This window comes from Salvelinus sp. IW2-2015, linkage group LG4q.1:29, assembly GCF_002910315.2.
Source record: "Salvelinus sp. IW2-2015 linkage group LG4q.1:29, ASM291031v2, whole genome shotgun sequence".
Taxonomy (NCBI): Eukaryota; Metazoa; Chordata; class Actinopteri; order Salmoniformes; family Salmonidae; genus Salvelinus; species Salvelinus sp. IW2-2015.
Window position 1 is genome coordinate 41,589,632 of NC_036842.1, and position 19,710 is coordinate 41,609,341.

General features: G+C 44.4%; 1 protein-coding gene across 1 annotated transcript in view; it reads right to left on the reverse strand.

The window, feature by feature from the left end:
* Positions 1-19,710, reverse strand: part of si:ch211-236l14.4 (SITS-binding protein) — a 94,814-nt gene that overhangs the window by 29,139 nt on the left and 45,965 nt on the right. Inside the window, exons 3-4 of the mRNA XM_023984711.2 lie at positions 5,183-5,390; positions 4,572-4,722 (exon numbers count right to left, since the gene is read on the reverse strand). Coding sequence (XP_023840479.1) covers positions 4,572-4,722; positions 5,183-5,390 — 359 coding nt within the window. The remainder of the gene's footprint in view (positions 1-4,571; positions 4,723-5,182; positions 5,391-19,710) is intronic.

Here is a 19,710-nt window from a genome sequence, read left to right on the forward strand (position 1 = left end):
CCCCCCCCAAACAAATTCAGCCTACCACTGTTTTCAATGGCTGTCACTTTTATTATAAGGTGAAAACGTCCCAGATTGCAGTTCCTAGGGCTTCCACTAGATGTCAACAGTCTTTAGAAAGAGTTTCATGCTGGTTTTTGGAAAAATTTGCCAGAAATTGTAGTTCTTTTAGGTGGCTCCCATTTTGGCTGTAGTGTTTCCAAGCGCGTGGAAAAGATTGCGTTCTTTGGTATTTTTCTCCGGTAAAGACAATAACGATTCTCTGTCTTAAATGTTATCATTTATTTACGTATTAGGGTTTGATTATAAACGTTGTTTGACTTGTTTGGAAAAGTTTATTAGTAACGTTTTGGATTCATTTTGTATGCATTTTGATGGAGGGAAACTGGGTGGATTATTGACTGAAGCGCGCCAGCTAAACTGAGGTTTTATAGATATAAAGAAGGACATTATCGAACAAAAGGACCATTTGTGATGTATCTGGGACCTTTTGGAGTGCCAACAGAAAAAGATCATCAACGGTAAGGCATTTATTATTATATTATTTCTGACTTTCGTGGCGCACCTGCCTGGTTGAAATATGTTTTTCATGTGTTTGTACACGGGGCGCTGTCCTCAGATAATCGCATGATGTGCTTTCGCCGTAAAGCCTTTTTGAAATCTGACACAGCGGCTGGATTAACTTAAAGTTAAGCTTAATTTTGATGTATTACACTTGTGATTTTATGAAAGTTAAATATTTATAATTCTGTAGTTTGAACGCTACCGTCGCTACTGTCCCACCTGCCCATAAGAAGTTAAACAGGTAATAATTCACAAGGCCGCAGGGCCAGACGGATTACCAGGACGTGTACTCCGAGCATGCGCTGACCAACTGGCAAGTGTCTTTACTGACATTTTCAACTTCTCCCTTTCTGAGTCTGTAATACCAACATGTTTCAAGCAGACCAGCATAATCCCTGTGCCCAAGAACACTAAGGTAACCTGCCTAAATGACTACCGACCTGTAGCACTCACGTCTGTAGCCATGAAATGCTCTGAAAGGCTGGTCATGGCTCACATCAACACCACTGTCCCAGAAACCCTAGACCCACTCCAATTAGCATACCGCACCAACAGATCCACAAATGATGCAATCTCTATTGGACTCCACACTGCCCTTTCACACCTGGACAAAAGGAACACCTATGTGAGAATGCTATTCACTGACTACAGCTCAGCGTTCAACACCATAGTACCCTCAAAGGTCATCACTAAACTAAGGAACCTGGGACTAAACACCACCCTCTGCAACTGGATCCTGGACTTCCTGACGGGCCGCCCCCAGGTGGTAAGGGTAGGTAACAACACATCCGCTACGCTGATCCTCAACACGGGGGCCTCTCAGGGGTGCGTGCTCAGTCCCCTCTTGTACTCCCTGTTCACTCATGACTGCAATGACAACAACCTCTTCCTCAACGTGATCAAGACAAAGGAGATGATTGTGGACAACAGGAAAAGGAGGACCGAGCACGCCCCCATTCTCATCGACGGGGATGTAGTGGAGCAGGTTGAGAGCTCCAAGTTCCTTGGCATCTACAACACCAACAAACTAACATGGTCTAAGCACACCAAGACAGTCGTGAAGCAGACACAACTAAACCTATTCCCCCTCAGGAGACTGAAAAGATTTGGCATGGGTTCTCAGATCCTCAAAAGGTTTTACAGCTGCACCATCGAGAGCATCCTTCACGATTAAATGTTCAGTAGTCTTATGGCTTGTGGGTAGAAGCTGTTAACCTGTTGAGGACCAGAGGGCGCTGTTTTCACTTTGGGGGAAATCATGCCCAATTTAAACGGCCTCGTACTCAATTCTTGCTCGTACAATATGCATATTATTATTACTATTGGATAGAAAACACTCTCTAGTTTCTAAAACCGTTTGAATTATATCTGTGGGTAAAACAGAACTCGAGTTGGAACAATTTTCCTGTGAGGAAGTGAGAGATCTGAAATCGGGCACTCTGTTCTGGGGTCAGTTAAATAATTGCAATTATTCTATTGGTCGACAAAGCACCGCATACGATTTCCCCTATATTTCAGCAAGCGTTGAGAATTTGAATGGTGTTGCTAGGCAGATCTGAGGCCCTATAAATGGGCTTGGCACGAGGTGCGCACCCTTTTCAACATTCGCCATGACGCGAAACAGACCTCAGGATGGCATTCTGAAAAGCTCACTTATCGGCGTTAGATATATCCGGCTCTGATTTTATTCGATATAGTTGTTAGAAACATCATAACGTAGTTATTTTAAACCGAGTTATATCAGTTTACATGAGTATATTGCGTATATTGTGATTTGTGTGTATATTGCGATTTTCGAATCGCGATTTTGTTTTGTATTGCGTTATGAACGGTTGGACACCTGCGCAACATAGCTAATGTTAGCTGCTACTTCCAAAGATGAAGACACTTCTACAGCCGAGCAACGATTATTATGGAGAAAGGACAACTTGCCCAAGATTCTGATGGAAGCTCATCAAAAAGTAAGAAGTCTTTATGCTGTTAATTCGTATTTATGTTGAAAAATGTGAAACAATAATTCCGCCATTAATTTCGGCACGGTCCGCTGTAACGCACGCTGTATGTCTAGTAACGTTAATTTAAAAAATCTAACACAGCGGTTGCATTAAGAACTAATGTATCTTTAATTTAGCTGTCCAACCTGTATTTTTTAGTCAAGTGTATTGATTAGTTATCGATTAGATTAGGTGCCTRTCCAAGATGGCGCRGGACAGATTGCTTGACGTTTGGCTACCTATTCACATTGTATAACCACGATTTGTGCCYCTACATATGCACATTTTCGAACAAACCCTATATGCATTGTGTAATATGATGTTACAGGACTGTCATCTGATGAATTTTGTCCAGGTTAGTGAAAAAATTAATATCTTTTGCTGGTTTATTCGCTATCGCTAACTTGCCTTGACTGAATGGGGTTGTGTGGTAGGCTATTGTAGTAAGCTAATATAATGCTATATTGTGTTTTCGCTGTAAAACACTTAAAAAATCGGAAATATTGGCTGGATTCACAAGATCTTTGTCTTTCATTTTCTGTACACCATCGATTTTTCAGAAATGTTTTATGACGAGTATTTAGGTATTGCACGTTGGTGTCTGTAATTACTCTGGCTGCTTCGGTGCTATTTCTGACGGTAGCTGCTATTGTAGCTGCAATGTAAAACTGATTTATTGTAAAGTGGTTGTTCCACTGGATATCATAAGGTGAATGCACCAATTTGTAAGTCGCTCTGGATAAGAGCGTCTGCTAAATGACTTAAATGTAAATGTAAATGTATAGCTCAAATATGCACATTTTTCGAACAAAACATAGATTTATTGTATAACATGTTATAAGACTGTCATCTGATGAAGTTGGTTCTTGGTTAGTTAGGTTGGCTTTGTGCATGCTACCTGTGCTGTGAAAAATGTCTGTCCTTTTTTTGTATTTGGTGGTGAGCTAACATAAATATACGTGGTGTTTTRGCTGTAAAACATTTTAAAAATCGGACATGTTGGCTGGATTCACAAGATGTGTATCTTTCAAATGCTGTATTGGACTTGTTAATGTGTGAAAGTTAAATATTTCAAAAAATTATATTTTGAATTTCGCGCTCAGCCTTTTCAGTGGAATGTGGGAGGAGTTCCGCCTGCGGAACCCCAGAGCCAGACAGGTTAAGGAACCTTTTGGACTTAGACTTAGCGCTCCTCTACCACTTACCGTGTGGTAGCAGAGAGAACAGTCTATGATTTGGGTGAATGGAGTCTTCGACAATTCTTTAGGCCTTCCTCTGGCACCGCCTAGTATATAGGTCCTGGATGGCAGGAAGTGTGACCCAGTGATGTACTGGGCTGTACACACTACCCTCTGTTGTGCCTCATGGTCGGATGGCGAGCAGTTGCTATACCAGGCGGTGATGCAACCGGTCAGGATGCTCTCGATGTTGCAGCTGTAGAACTTCTTGAGGATCTTGGGACCCATGCCAAATATTTTCAGTCTCCTGAGGGGGAAAGGCATTGTCGTGCGCTCTTCACAACGTTTTTGGTGTGTTTGGACCATGATAGTTTGTTGGTGATGTGGACACCAAGGAACTTGAATCTCTTGACCCGCTCCACTACAGCCACATCGATGTGAATGGGGGCGTGTTCGGCCCTCCTTTTTCTGTAGTCCATGATCATCTCCTTTGTCTTGCTCACGTTGAGGGAGGGGTTGTTGTCCTGGCACCACAAACACACATCCGAACCTCTCGACTTGTTTGTGAGGTGCTGTTGGGCTAATACAGTTTGCTGTACTACCCCTTATTTTGAAAAACCTTTTTGGGAGTAGCCTCGAGCAGGACTCAAACCTGGGTCCAGCAACTGTCAATCAAACACCTTGGAGGGTCAAAATGAAGACGAGAGAGGAGGCGAGGGTAACACTTTATTTTTCAGGCCGCTGCTTACCAGGTAGTTAATTAGAAACTGCTTGTTATAATGGTAACCATTTGGGTTGAATTCTTTGACGTAAGGAGAGGAGAGAAGGGACATACCATGTCGGCAAGGAGGGCGGTGGAATGTTCGTTGAGGCTGATGGCCCCCTCTCCCAGCTGGTGTCTCCTCAGACGGTTGGAGAAGGTCCTCAACTCCCTCTCTACCTTTGGCCCTGAGTCCACACTGGCCAGAAGCTTCCAGAAAGGCAACCTGGATGGGGGACAGATGGACAGACAGATAGATATTTGGTCAATGAGACCAAAATTCTAACTTGAGATCCACATGCATACGTTTTTGACATCAATTGGTTACGCATCAATTATGCGACTGCTGAGTTAAACACGCAGGCATCTCAAGTTAGGATTCCAACTGAAATAGACATTTGTGTGATCTCGTTGGGTTTCAATCAATCCGCGCTAGCTGACACCCACATAGCTGGTGTCTTGGCAGTGTTGGAAGTGGAACTGCGTTAGAACTGTCATATCCAGAAGCGGCAACCGGCGTCATACCGATCGTAGACATTGCCTGTGGATGCATCTAGTCGCGTTATGAATAGGTAATGATCTCCATCCATAAGTTATCACACATAGCTAGATTTTATGTTAAATGTCCACTGTCATCTAAATTAAATGTAATACAATTCAGGAAGACGAAGATGAGGGAGTTGTACCATAAGACGTCCATGTTGGGCAGCTCCCTGCTGGGCGATGAGAGCTGCTGCAGCACCTCCTGGTGTACAGCCCTGATGTTGTGGCCCACGCACACAGTGTACTGAAGCGGGGTGCGCTCCAGGCTGGAGGGAGACTGCAGGCAAAAATGCTGTCGGCTCTCCATTCCCACCTGAAGAGGAACATCTGGGGACACCAGCACTGCTACACCTGGAGGAGAGAGAGAGACTCAGGTTAAGATCTATAGTAAATATAGTAAATTAACCTATCTCTTCTTTCTGGGGAGGCTCACATTGCTTGGAAGGCAGCCACGGTTTGTCCTTTATTTAAAGGGGGAGATAAAGCTGATCCTAACTGTTATAGGCCTATTTATATTTTGCCCTGTTTATCAAACGTGTTGAAAAAAACGTGTCAATAATCAACTGACTGGCTTTCTTGATGTCTATAGTCTTCTCTCTGGTATGCAATCTGGTTTACGCTCAGGTTATGGATGTATCACTGCCCTTGACCTTAAAGGTCCTCAATGAGATGTCACCATTGCCCTTGACTCTAAGTAACGTTGTCCTGATATTTTTATTGACTTGGCCAAAGCTTTTGATACGGTAGACCATTCCATTCTTGTGGGCCGGCTAAGGAGTATTGGTGTCTTTGAGGGGTCTTTGGGCTGGTTTGCTAACTACCTCTCTCAAAGAGTGCATTGTATAATGTTAGAAATTCTGCTTTCTCAGCCACTGCCTGTCACCAAGGGAGTACCCCAAGGCTCTATCCTAGGCCCTGTGCTCTTCACAATTTACACCAACAACATAGCTCAGGCAGTAGGAAGCTCTCTCATCCATTTATATGCAGATGATACAGTCTTATACTCAGCTGGCCCCTCCCCGGATTTTGTGTTAAATGCTCTACAACAAAGCTCTCTTAGTGTCCAACAAGCTTTCTCTACCCTTAACCTTGTCCTAAATACCTCCAAATCAAATGTAATGTGGTTTGGTAAGAAGAATACCCCTCTTCCCACAAGTGTTATTCCTACCTCTGACGGGGTAGAACTTGAGGTAATCACCTTATACAAGTACAGTCGTGGCCAAAAGTTTTGAGAATGACACAAATATAAATTTTAACAAAGTCTGCTGCCTCAGTTTGTATGATGGCAATTTGCATATACTCCAGAATGTTATGAAGAGTGATCAGATGAATTGCAATTAATTGCAAAGTCCCTCTTTGCCATGCAAATGAACTGAATCCCCAAAAACATTTCCACTGCAATTCAGCCCTGCCACAAAAGGACCAGCTGACATCATGCCAGTGATTCTCTCGTTAACACAGGTGTGAGTGTTGACGAGGACAAGGCTGGAGATCACTCTGTCATGCTGATTGAGTTTGAATAACAGACTGGAAGCTTCAAAAGGAGGGTTGTTCTTGGAATCATTGTTCTTCCTCTGTCAATCATGGTTAACTGCAAGGAAACACGTGCTGTCATCATTGCTTTGCACAAAAAGGGCTTCACAGGCAAGGATATTGCTGCCAGTAAGATTGCACCTAAATCAACCATTTATTGGATCATCAAGAACTTCAAGGAGAGTGGTTCAATTGTTGTGAAGAAGGCTTCAGGGCACCCAAGAAAGTCCAGCAAGCACCAGGACCATCTCCTAAAGCAACTTCTCCCAACCGTCCAGGAACAGTTTGGTGATGAACAATGCCTTTTCCAGCATGATGGAGCACCTTATCATAAGGCAAAAGTGATAACTAAGTGTCTCGGGGAACAAAACATCGATATTTTGGGTCCTTGGCCAGGAAACTCGCCAGACCTTAATTCCATCGAGAACTCAAAAACGCACAAATTCTGACAAACTCCAAGCATTGATTATGCAAGAATGGGATGCCATCAGTCAGGATGTGGCCCAGAAGTTAATTGACAGCATGCCAGTGCGGATTGCAGAGGTCTTGAAAAAGAAGGGTCAACACTGCAAATATGGACTCTTTGCATCAACTTCATGTAATTGTCAATAAAAGCCTTTTTGACACTTATGAAATGGTTATAATTATACTTCAAATATAATTATGTTTGAATGTTTGAATTATATATTCCTGTAAATATACATCAGTATTCCATAGTAACATCTGACAAAAATATCTAAAGACACTGAAGCAGCAAACTTTGTGGAAATTAATATTTGTGTAATTCTCAACACTCAACACGCTAGATGGTGCACTGTCCTTCTCAGCACATATCAAAGCTGCAGGCTAAAGTTAAATCTAGACTTGGTTTCCTCTATCGTAATCGCTCCTCTTTCATCCCAGCTGCCAAAATAACCCTCATTCAGATGACCATCCTACCCATGCTAGATTACGGAGACATAATTTATGGATAGGCAGAAAAAGGTGCTCTCGAGCGGCTAGATGTTCTTTACCATTCGACCATCAGATTTGCCACCAATGCTCCTTATAGGACACATCACTGGACTCTATACTCCACTGTAAACTGGTCATCTCTGTATACCTGTCGCAATACCCACTGGTTGATGCTTATTTATAAAACCCTCTTAGGCCTCACTCCCCCCTATCTGAGATATCTACTGCAGCCCTCATCCTCCACATACAACACCCGTTCTGCCAGTCACATTCTGTTAAAGGTCCCCAAAGCACACACATCCCTGGGTTGCTCCTCTTTTCAGTTCGCTGCAGCTAGCGACTGGAACGAGCTGCAACAAACACTCAAACTGGACAGTTTTATCTCAATCTCTTCATTCAAAGACCCAATCATGGACAGTCTTACTGACAGCTATGGCTGCTCTATGTGATGTATTGTTGTCTCTACCGTCTTGCCCTTTGTGCTGTTGTCTGTGCCCAATAATGTTTGTACCCTGTGCTGCTGCCATGTTGTGTTGCTACCATGTTGTTATGTTGTGTTGCTACCATGCTATGTTGTCATGTGTTGCTGCCTTGCTATGTTGTTGTCTTAGGTCTCTCTTTATGTAGTGTTGTGTTGTCTTTCTTGTTGTGAGTTTTGTCCTATATTTATATTGTATTTATTTATTTATTTTAATCCCAGGACCTGTCCCCACAAGAGGCCTTTTGACTTTTGGTAGGCCGTCATTGTAAATAAGAATTTGTTCTTAACTGATTTGCCTAGTTAAATAAAGGTTAAATAATAAATAAATAAAAACAGAGAGAGAGAAAGAGAGAGAGAGAGAGAAGGAAATACATTCCTGGTTCTATGCACATGTACAACAAGCCTGAGACCGGGGTTTAATCCCTGTGTCTACCCTTCACTCTGCATCTCCTGCTCACCTGAATCTCCATTGGAAACTCATCTGATGATAGAGAAAGAGAGAAGGAGGATGAGAGCGATCGTCAAAGGGAGTGAGGAATGAGGGAGGGAACGAGTAATGGGGTTAAGAGACCCACAACATATAGAGCACTTATACACGCAGTCTAAATCAGCCACAGCTAAAGTATTTGACATAATGTGTTAGATGCAGGTCTGCCGCTGACAATGCTTCTCAAATGGTGCATCGTGTTTAGTTCCTATTGGGGGGCACCTGTTTGCGACTGCCTATTCACATTTGTTTTGTTTACCTGACGGGTCACCAGAGAACTGTGAGTCACAAATCACGATGCAGGAACATTTGAGAGTCACAGGCTCAGATGCCAGTGAAATGACATAGTGTGAGAGAGCGAGAGGGGTGACATAATGTGTGAGAGAGAAGGGAGAAAGGTGTTGTGGCAAGGGTGGGGGAGCGGGTGGTAGAGTCAGCTGATCTCAGTTCGCGTGGGTGGGAAAAGCATCTTTAGGATGATATCTAGGGGCTCAATATCAATCAAATCCCCATTGGGGTATTCACGCTTGGTCAAATATACTCAAATACTGGTCTTGGGTACTGTGTAAAAACATACAACTACTACCAGTTACACTCCCCTACAGTAGGTGCCCCATCATACATCCTTTCATAGTGCTCAATTCTGCTCAACTAACCAAGCCATCACAATCTTAAACCCCCCAAATTCGATGCCACGCCATCAGTGAGATATAATTAGCATAATCAAAATCTGTCAGTTTAAGCTAGAGATCAGTTTTTTTTGCATTGGATGAGTCTCAGTCCACCGCATCTGCATATGTCGCACTTCTGTATTTACAGTGAAAGGTGACAGAGCTAGAGCAGTGTCTGTCAGACCACGAGACATCCCGAAAATCGGTCTTCTCACAAAACCTTTTCCTCTATGGAAAGAAGAGACTCTCACAAACACCATGGTGTTCTGTGTTTTGCTCTATGACCCCCACAAGCGTCTTGGGACTCGTCTGAAGTCGGTATAGCCGATCTGCCAACTTCTATCTGTAGCATAAAACAACCGTCTCACTGTACATGTCAGTTGTTTTGCTCTAAGATGCCCACAGGCCTCACAAGACTCATCTGAAGGTCCCCCGGTACCAGTTGAAAAAATGAATGGAAGTATATATGGAGACTGTTTAGTTCCACAAATAAGGGGTTTAAATACATGTGTAAAAAAAAAAGATATATACATATATATACTTGACTGGTTTCAGGCATATGTCACGTGTAAAAATGTGTTTTTTGGCAGAAATACCTTCTGGAACATGTGAACTTTCATGTACCTTAATAACAAACTTGTATGCCATCTGTAAATACGAATACAATTGTTAAATGACGCGCCTACTTGGTTTAGCCACGGAAAAAGGAAGGAATCTTCCTGCTAGCCATGATTGTACGAGATAATGGCTTCTGTCAATAATGAGCTGCTCAGTTGTTGTAGGTAATCCTTTCAAACTGGGATTTTTTTTAAAGATATCTATCCACTTTCTGGAGGACCGAGTTTTAAAATCAGTGGAATGCCCATTGGAAGCAGAGTATGATAGCTAAGGAGATGGAGAAAATTCAGGCGTTTGATTGCAAATGTGTAGGGAGTCGAAAAGAGAACACAGACGGCTGTTGTATAAAACACCTGTCTCCGGATTACATCTTCAAACTAAAGGCAACCATGGCATCCACGACAGAGAAGGAGAAGCCTTCATCCATGTTTAGAGGAAAAAGAGAAAAATGTTCAGATATTATAAGTTTCTAATTTAGTCAGAAAGTCATTTTTAATTCATGCGTACTGTTAGCTAACTTTAACTGGCTGGCTCGCTAGCTAATGTTACATGTTTGATCTGTGTAGTAATATTATTTGTGTCTCAGAGCCATTTGCATTGCTAGTTATAGACTAATGTTAGCTAGCTAGCTAACATTGAACCTAGTTTGTTAGCATTTAGCTACCTGTAGATTCTTGCAGGGTAGGAGTTTGGATTATGGTTCATTGTTTAGCTAGCTAGCTACATGTCTATACAAAAGACTCCACTATGCAAGTGACCATTTCTCTGTAACGTTTACATCTTAATCCTGTCCATGTGAGAAGTAAACTTTGATTTTATTTGATATAGTGTGTGTTTACCAGAGACAGTAATGTGAAGAACAACATGACCTGCACCAAATTCAAATTAGGATATAACGTTAGGCCAACGACACAGTGTCCATGTTCTAAAATTCTCTGTTAGAATCCCCTGCTATGATTTCTTCACACTCACAACTGTAAGATATTTTCTTTAATATTCTGTAACTTGTAAATAATGATCTTGTTGTGGGTTTATGTTCCTGTAATAATGAACTGTATACAGACATGTCGATAGACGTAGTATAAACCAGCCTTTAGTCTTGAAATCTTTGGTTGTTTAGTATGGCCTCACAAAGAAGAGCTCGCCAGTAGGTGTACCAAAATATTCAAGGGCCATTTTCTCAAAAGTGGGGTTACACGTTTATCAACTGTCAAAGCAGAATTACTTTCCCATTGTTACACAACTGTAGTGTATGATACACAATTTTCTTGCTCTTGGTCTCTACTTTTATTCAATTTAAAAAACACAATTTCAAATTTTGCTACAAAGACAGAATGGAGCTGGTCGGTCACATATATGTTTCCTGATATTTCTTATATCTTTCAGATATAGGACAGACACGCCAGAACAAACTTCCTTGTGATTTTTGGGCTGTCTATCTGTTGTTCCATGCAAAATTATCCTTGGTATAGCTTAGTAGAACCCCCCCCCCCCCCCAAGACTGTTTTGTCACTAAATGCTTCCATGTAGTGAATCTGTTATTCAATGTGTTTGTATGGGCTAATAGCAGGAAGGCCCCATTAAAAAAAATATATATATTTGTATTATTTGTTTTTATAATTCTAAATTAAAAATCAAATAGCCAAATTATCCTTGGTATGGCACTCCATATAGCTTAGTAGAACTTCCCAACTTAGACAGGGCTTAAACTCTTATGGGTTTTAAGGGATAGTTAACTTTAGTTGAAGTTAAATCTTATTTCTGAAGTAGTGTTATTTCTAAACCATTTTGGCGTTGGAAAGCAGGTTATTTTAACTCGTTTCACGAAGGCAATTCACAAAAATGTTTGCAGAGTGGCCGATTACCTTCGTAATTTCCATGAACAAGCACGAGTGGCACAAGTTCGTGGCACAGGTTTAGCCATTTCTTCTTGCCCATAGCAATTTTTGTGAAACGAGCCCCATAATCTCCTGGCTAGAATTTTTGCAAGTGGAAATGGACTGTATCCTTGCTTGCTTTCCACATGCTTTTGAATGCACCGATAACTGATACAATCTGTTTCCACTAGCATTGCAATATTCTTCATAAATGCTAACCAGGAGATTCTGGACGTTACTAAATAACCAGCTAACGAACTTGGTTAGCAAAAATTGGTTTGCTGCCACCTAGGCAAATAAAAAATAGAAACGTTCAGTTTTTAAGAAATCCACAACAAAGTACACGTTAACAGACCATTTTTCTACACAGCAAAATCAAATCTACTTAACTTCGCAATTGTTTTCTTGAGACAGTTAACCTACAGCATATCTTTCTCTACTCTCATATCCTCTCTCTCTCCCTCACTCCTGTTTGTATTTATGCTGTTCACAGCCTCCATGTGAAATGAGATTATGTGAACCAGATAATTGTGTCCACAGATGTAGCTGCCCTACCAGGAATGCCTCCTGCCTCTCAGGTTACCTCCCTCCTCACCTCACCCCCACCAACCTCCTTTCCACCATCCATGTCTCTACCAGGTCTCTCTTATGAAACTGTCCCATGCCCTGCCCCATACACCAGGACAGAATCCTATATAGTTACCCCTATAAACACTGATCTATTTCCCCACCATTATGGTTTAGGTTACAATCATGGGAGGGAAGGCTAATCCTAAATCTGTGCCTAACTAAGGTCAATTTGGGCCGTGTCCGAGAGTCCGAGAACCCTGAGAACCGAGCTCCTTGTGGGTCTCTCTTGTTTCAATGGCGTTACTGTGATCACACCGGCAATTGATCACAACAAGATCAGATGAATAGTCTGCTGAACATGCTGTACTATATAAAGTCTATTATATGCCAGGTGATCAGAAAAAAATAGCAGTGCCTCTGATTGTTCCTGTGTAACAACAAGGACTATTCTCTCTAACTCATAACATGACTATGCTGATGGATTTTTCTCTGTCTTTATGCGTACTCCAATAACACAGTACCTTGACATATATTTTTTACTTCATTCACAAATTCTAATATCAAATTGCCAATAAATACATATTATTCTGTCCAGCACCTCATGAGAAGTGAAACGCCTCGGACCACAAACATTTTCAAAATGTGGTCCGAAAGCACAGTACAAAATTAGTCAACACATTTTCAATAAAATAACAGTGATGGTGCGAGCATGTGTGTGCAATGGAGAATGTCAAAGGGATAGTGGTAACACTTCAGCCGCCTTTCCCAAGGTATTAAGTCACCACCCCACTCTTAATGACCAAATACATTGCATTTTTTAAGTTTTAATTGTGGATCAGCATCTAAATATAACGTGTACAGGCACCCAAATTGATTATGGGTAACTATTTCAGTCCACTTTAAGCACTAATGGTACTCACGTTAACTATAATGTTGTCACGTCCTGACCGTAGAGATCTTTTTATTCTCTATGTTTGGTTGGTCAGGGTGTGACTCGGATGGGAAACTCTATGTTCTTTATTTCTATGTTTTGGCCGGGTATGGTTCTCAATCAGGGACAGCTGTATCTGATTGGGAATCATACTTAGGCAGCCTGTTTTGCCACCTTAGTTTTGTGGGATGTTGTTTTTTGTTCGCTCTGTGAAGCCTGCAGAACGTGACGTTCGTTATTCTTTTGTTGTTTTTGTTTGGTGTTCTGATTAAATAAAGAATCATGAACACGTACCACGCTGCACCTCGGTCCACTTCTTCCGACGAGCGTTACAACTGTAATTGGGTTCATATTTTAAACTGATACTTAACGATATGACGTTGCAGGATGAAATGCTGATGAGCAACATCGCTCATCAGCATTTCATCCTGCAAAACACTTGCAAAACATATCTGCACATGTGCATGGGTGCGCTTCACACTGCTGCAAAGTGATAGCTGTGGGACCAAAACAGCAGAGAAAGTTTAGCGTTGTGATTCATATTCTTCATTGTTGCAGAAATCAGATGATATTACTATTTACTTCATGCATCGCTGACTCTACCTTTAAAACAGGTATTATTTATATTCGTCGATGTTGCAGAAATCGGATGATATTACTGTTTACTTCATGCATTGCTACCTTTAAAACAGGTATTATTTAAGTATCAGTACTCAGTAGAAAAGAGGTGGCAATACTCTGTACCGTTTAGCTATGACCCACTTCAACCACCTGAAAAGAGTTCACTGTTGAAAAGTATGAACTTGAGTCACCGACAACAAACACTGGCAATCCGTAAACTTTGCCACTTCCAAAGCCTTGCATAAAAATTCAACATAAAAATTTAACCGAGAGCATTAAGATAGAAAGGAAGAGGAAAGGAGAAGATGAAGTGTAAAAATATGTCACACAACTGTGTGTGTGTGCGTGTGTGTGCGTGTGTGTGTGTGTGATGTCATCTAGAGTGGCATCCACATACAGTGCCTTCAGAAAGTATTTATAACCTTTGACTTATTCCACATTTTGTGTCACAGCCTGAATTCAAAATGGATTAAAAAAAGATATATCACCTTTCTACACACAATACCTGTAACGCTCGTCGTTAGGTGGAAGAGAGGAGGACCGAGGCGCAGCGTGGTAAATGTTCATGATGTTGAATTTTAATAAATATCCAACAAAACAGAGCACTGACAAAATACAAAAACAACAAAACGACGTGAACAGACCTGAACTTGAGAACATATAAAACATATAAAACAACGAACAGGAACAAACGAACGAAAACAGTACCGTGTGGCGAACAAACACAGACACGGCAACAATCACCCACAAACAAACAGTGAAAACAGTCAACCTTAATATGGTTCCCAATCAGAGACAATGACAAACACCTGCCCCTGATTGAGAACCATATTAGGCCAAACAATGAACCCAACATAGAAACACATAACATAGAATGCCCACCCAGCTCACGTCCTGACCAACTAAACAATACTGAACAAAATAAATAAGCTCAGGAACGTGACAGTACCCCCCCCCCAAGGTGCGGACTCCGGCCGCAAAACCTGAACCTATAGGGGAGGGTCTGGGTGGGCATCTGTCCACGGTGGCGGCTCTGGCTCTGGACGTGGCCCCCACCCCACCATAGTTAATCCCCGCTTCCGTGGCCTCCTCCTAATGGCTATCCTCCATATTAACCCCACTGGATTAAGGGGCAGCACCGGACTAAGGGGCAGCACCGGACTGAGGGGCAGCACCGGACTGAGGGGCAGCACCGGACTGAGAGGCAGCTCCGGACTGAGGGGCAGCTCCGGACTGAGGGGCAGCTCCGGACTGAGGGGGAATTCCGGCATCACCGGCGTGACAGGTAGCTCTGGCAGCTCCTGCTGACTGACGACTCTGGCATTCCTGGCTGACTGACGGCTCTGTCAGTCCTGGCTGGCTGGGGGCTCTGGCAGCTCCTGGCTGGCGGGCGGCTCTGGCAGCTCTGGCTGGCGGGCGCTCTGGCAGCTCCTGGCTGGCGGGCGGCTCTGGCAGCTCCTGGCTGGCGGCGCGGCTCGGGTGGCAGCTCCTGGCTGGCGGGCGGCTCTGGCAGCCTGGTGGCGGCGCTCTGGCAGCTCCTGGCTGGCGGGCGGCTCTGGAGCTCCTGGCTGGCGGCGGCTCTGGCATCTCCTGGCTAGCGGGCGGCTCTGCGGCTCCTGGCTGGCGGGCGGCTCTGGCGGCTCCTGTCTGGCGGGCGCTCTGGCGGCTCCTGTCCTGAGCCGGGCGGCTCAGAAGGCTCAGGACAGACGGGCGGCTTTGAAGGCTCAGGACAGACGGGCGGCTCAGAAGGCTCAGGACAGACGGGCGGCTTTGAAGGCTCAGGACAGACGGGCGGCTCAGACGGCGCTGGGCAGACGGGCATCTCAGACGGCGCTGGGCAGACGGGCAGTGCAGGCGGTGCTGGGCAGACGGGCAGTGCAGACGGCGCTGGGCAGACGGCAGACTCTGGCCGGCTGAGGCGCACAGTAGGCCTGGTGCGTGGTGCCGGAACTGGTGGTACCGGGCTAAGGACACGCACCTTAAGGCTAGTGCGGGGAGCAGCAACAGGGCGCACAGGGCTCTGGAGACGCACAGGAGGCTTGGTGCGTGGTGCCGGAACTGGTGGTACCGGGCTGGAGACACGCACCACAGGGCGAGTGCGTGGAGGAGGAACAGAGCTTTGGAGACGCACTGGAAGCCTGGTGCGTGGTGTAGGCACTGGTGGTACTGGGCTGGGGCGGGGAGGTGGCGCCGGATATACCGGACCGTGCCGGCGTACTGGCTCCCTTGAGCACCYAGCCTGCCCAACCTTACCTGGTTGAATGCTCCCCGTAGCCCGACCAGTGCGGGGAGGTGGAATAACCCGCACTGGGCTGTGTTGGCGAACCGGGGACACCATGCGTAAGGCTGGTGCCATGTATGCCGGCCCGAGGAGACGCACTGGAGACCAGATGCGTTGAGCCGGCTTCATGGCACCTGGCTCAATGCTCAATCTAGCCCGGCCGATACGTGGAGCTGGGATGTACCGCACCGGGCTAAGCACACGTACAGGAGACACCGTGCGCTTTACCGCATAACACGGTGTCTGCCCGTACTCTCTCTCCACGGTAAGCTCGGGAAGTTGGCGCAGGTCTCCTACCTGACTTCGCCACAGTCCCTTTTAGCCCCCCTCCCAAGAATTTTTTGGGGCTGTCTCTCGGGCTTCCTACTGCGTCGTCGTGCTGCCTCCATTCGCCGGTATCCCTCCTCACACTGCTCCAAAGAATCCCAGGCGGGCTCCGGCTTTCTCCCTGGGTCGATCGCCCACCTGTCGATCTCCTCCCACGTAGTGTAGTCCAGACTCTGCTCCCATGTCCATTCCTCCTTGTGCTGCTCCTGCTGCCGCTGCCTGTTACCACGCTGCTTGGTCCATTTGTGGTGGGTGATTCTGTAACGCTCGTCGTTAGGTGGAAGAGAGGAGGACCAAGGCGCAGCGTGGTAAATGTTCATGATGTTGAATTTTAAGAAATATTCAACAAAACAGAACACTGACAAAATACAAAAACAACAAAACGAAGTGAACAGACCTGAACTTGAGAACATATAAAACATGAACGCACGAACAGGAACAAACGAACGAAAACAGTACCGTATGGCGAACAAACACAGACACGGCAACAATCACCCACAAACAAACAGTGAAAACAGTCAACCTTAATATGGTTCCCAATCAGAGACAATGACAAACTCACCTGCCCCTGATTTGAGATCACTATATTAGGCACACAAATGAACCAACATAGAGAACACCCATACATAGAATGCCCACCCAGCTCACGTCCTGACACAACTAAACAATACTGAAAAAGGAACTAAGGTCAGGAACGTGACAATACCCACAATGACAAAGTGAAAACAAGGAAATACAGCAAATATCTAATTTACATAAGTATTCAATCCACACATATTGAGTCAGAAATAATGTTAGAATCACATTAAGCGATTAGAAACTGAGTCTTTCTGAGTCTCTAAGAGCTTTGCACACTGGATTTTACAATAACGATACAATAAATAAATACATTTAAAATTTGAAACATGACAAGGCGACTGGTAAGTATGGCAGAATATAAACAGTGTAGTTTTATCACCTCCGCAAAGGCAATCAAACAAGTAAACGTGCAGTATAGAAGATAAAGTGGTAGTCGCAATTCAACGGCTCAGACACGAGACGTACAGTGGGGAGAAAAGTATTTGATACACTGCCGATTTTGCAGGTTTTCCTACTTACAAGCATTGTAGAGGTCTGTAATTTTTATCATACGGTACACTTCAACTGTGAGAGACGGAATCTAAACAAAAATCCAGAAAATCACATTGTATGATTTTAAAGTAATTCTTTGCATTTTATTGACATGACATAAGTATTTGATACATCAGAAAAGCAGAACTTAATATTTGTACAGAAACCTTTGTTTGCAATTACGAGATCATACGTTTCCTAGTAGTTCTTGACCAGGTTTGCACCACACTGCACGCAGGATTTTGGCCCACTCCTCCATACAGACCTTCTCCAGATCCTTCAGGTTTCGGGGCTGTCGCTGGGCAATACGGAATTTCAGCTCCCTCCAAGATTTTCTATTGGATTCAGGTCTGGAGACTGGCTAGACCACTCCAGGCCTTGAGATGCTTCTTACGGAGACCACTCCTTAGTTGCCCTGGCTGTTGTTTCGGGTCGTTGTCATGCTGGAAGACCCAGCCACGACCCATCTTCAATGCTCTTACTGAGGGAAGGAGGTTGTTGGCCAAGATCTGCGCGATACATGGCCCATCCATCCATCCTCCCTCAATACGGTGCAGTCGTCCTGTCCCTTTGCAGAAAAGCAGCCCCAAAAACAGCGTGGAATGATGTTTCCACCTCCATGCTTCACGTTTGGGATGGTTTTGGGTTGTACTCATCCTTCTTCTTCTCCAAACAGCGAGAGTGGATTTAGACCAAAAAGTTATATTTTGTCTCATCAGACCACATGACCTTCTCCCATTCCTCCTCTGGATCATCCAGATGGTCATTGGCAAACTTCAGACGGGCTGGACATCGCTGGCTGAGCAGGGGACCTTGCGTGCGCTGCAGGATTTTAATCCATGACGGCGTAGTGTGTTACTAATGGTTTTCTTTGAGGACTGTGGTCAGCTCTCTTCAGGTCATTGACCAGGTCCTGCCGTGTAGTTCTGGGCTGATCCCTCACCTTCCTCATGATCATTGATGCCCCACACGAGGTGATATCTTGCATGGAGCCCCGACCGAGGGTGATTGACCGTCATCTTGAACTTCTTCCATTTTCTAATAATTGCGCCAACAGTTGTTGCCTTTCTCACCAAGCTGCTTGCCTATGTCCCGTAGCCCATCCCAGCCTTGTGCAGGTCTACAATTTATCCCTGATGTCCTTACACAGCTCTCTGGTCTTGGCCATTGTGGAGAGGTTGGAGTCTGTTTGATTGAGCGTGTGGCAGGTGTCTTTTATACAGGTAACGAGTTCAAACAGGTGCAGTTAATACAGGTAATGAGTGGAGAACAGGAGGGCTTCTTAAAGAAAACATAACAGGTCTGTGAGAGCCGGAATTCTTACTGGTTGGTAGGTGATCAAATACTTATGTCATAGCAATAAAATGCAAATTAATTACTTAAAAATCATACAATGTGATTTCTGGATTTTTGTTTTAGATTCCGTCTCTCACAGTTGAAGTGTACCTATGATAAATTACAGACCTCTACATGCTTGTAAGTAGGAAAACCTGCAAAATCGGCAGTGTATCAAATACTTGTTCTCCCCACTGTATGTGCCAGGACTACAGACAATCATCTAAAACCCTCACAAACTTTTACAGATGCAATTGAAAAGAATCCTGATGGGCTGTATCAACGCCTGGTACGGCAACTGCACCACCCACAACCGCAAGGCTCTCCAGAGTGTGGTGCTGGTACTGCCCAATGCATTACCAGCGGGCAAACTACCCACACTTCGCTAGGACACCTACAGCACCCGATGTCACAGGAAGGCCAAAAAGATCATCAAGGACATCAACCACTGCGTGTTCATCTAACCGGTTCCTCCTCCGCTACATCGATCCAGAAGCAAGCGGGGTCTCCCTGCCCGCTGTCTCATTCCTATCCTTCCCTCTTTTCTTCCTCCCCTTGGTCTCCTCTGTAGTTTCTGATCTAATTTCGCCCTCTGTCCTTTCTCCGACCCCCTCTGGCTGCCCTGTCTATTTTTCCCTCCCTCGCAGCCATCCTTAAATCGAGTCACTAAGTGACTTATTAAGGCTTAGCTTGATGACGAAAGGCCAGCTAATTTCACCGATTAGCTAGCCCGTCCAGTGGTGTGCTGCTATCATCAGCTGAGATTTCTTCAATGCCGCTTAGAGGGGGGGTCGGGGTTGGGAATGCACTGGGGTGTTGGAAGAGGCTCTCAAATGGTTTTATCATCGTTATTATGACAGTTGGGGGAGACATTG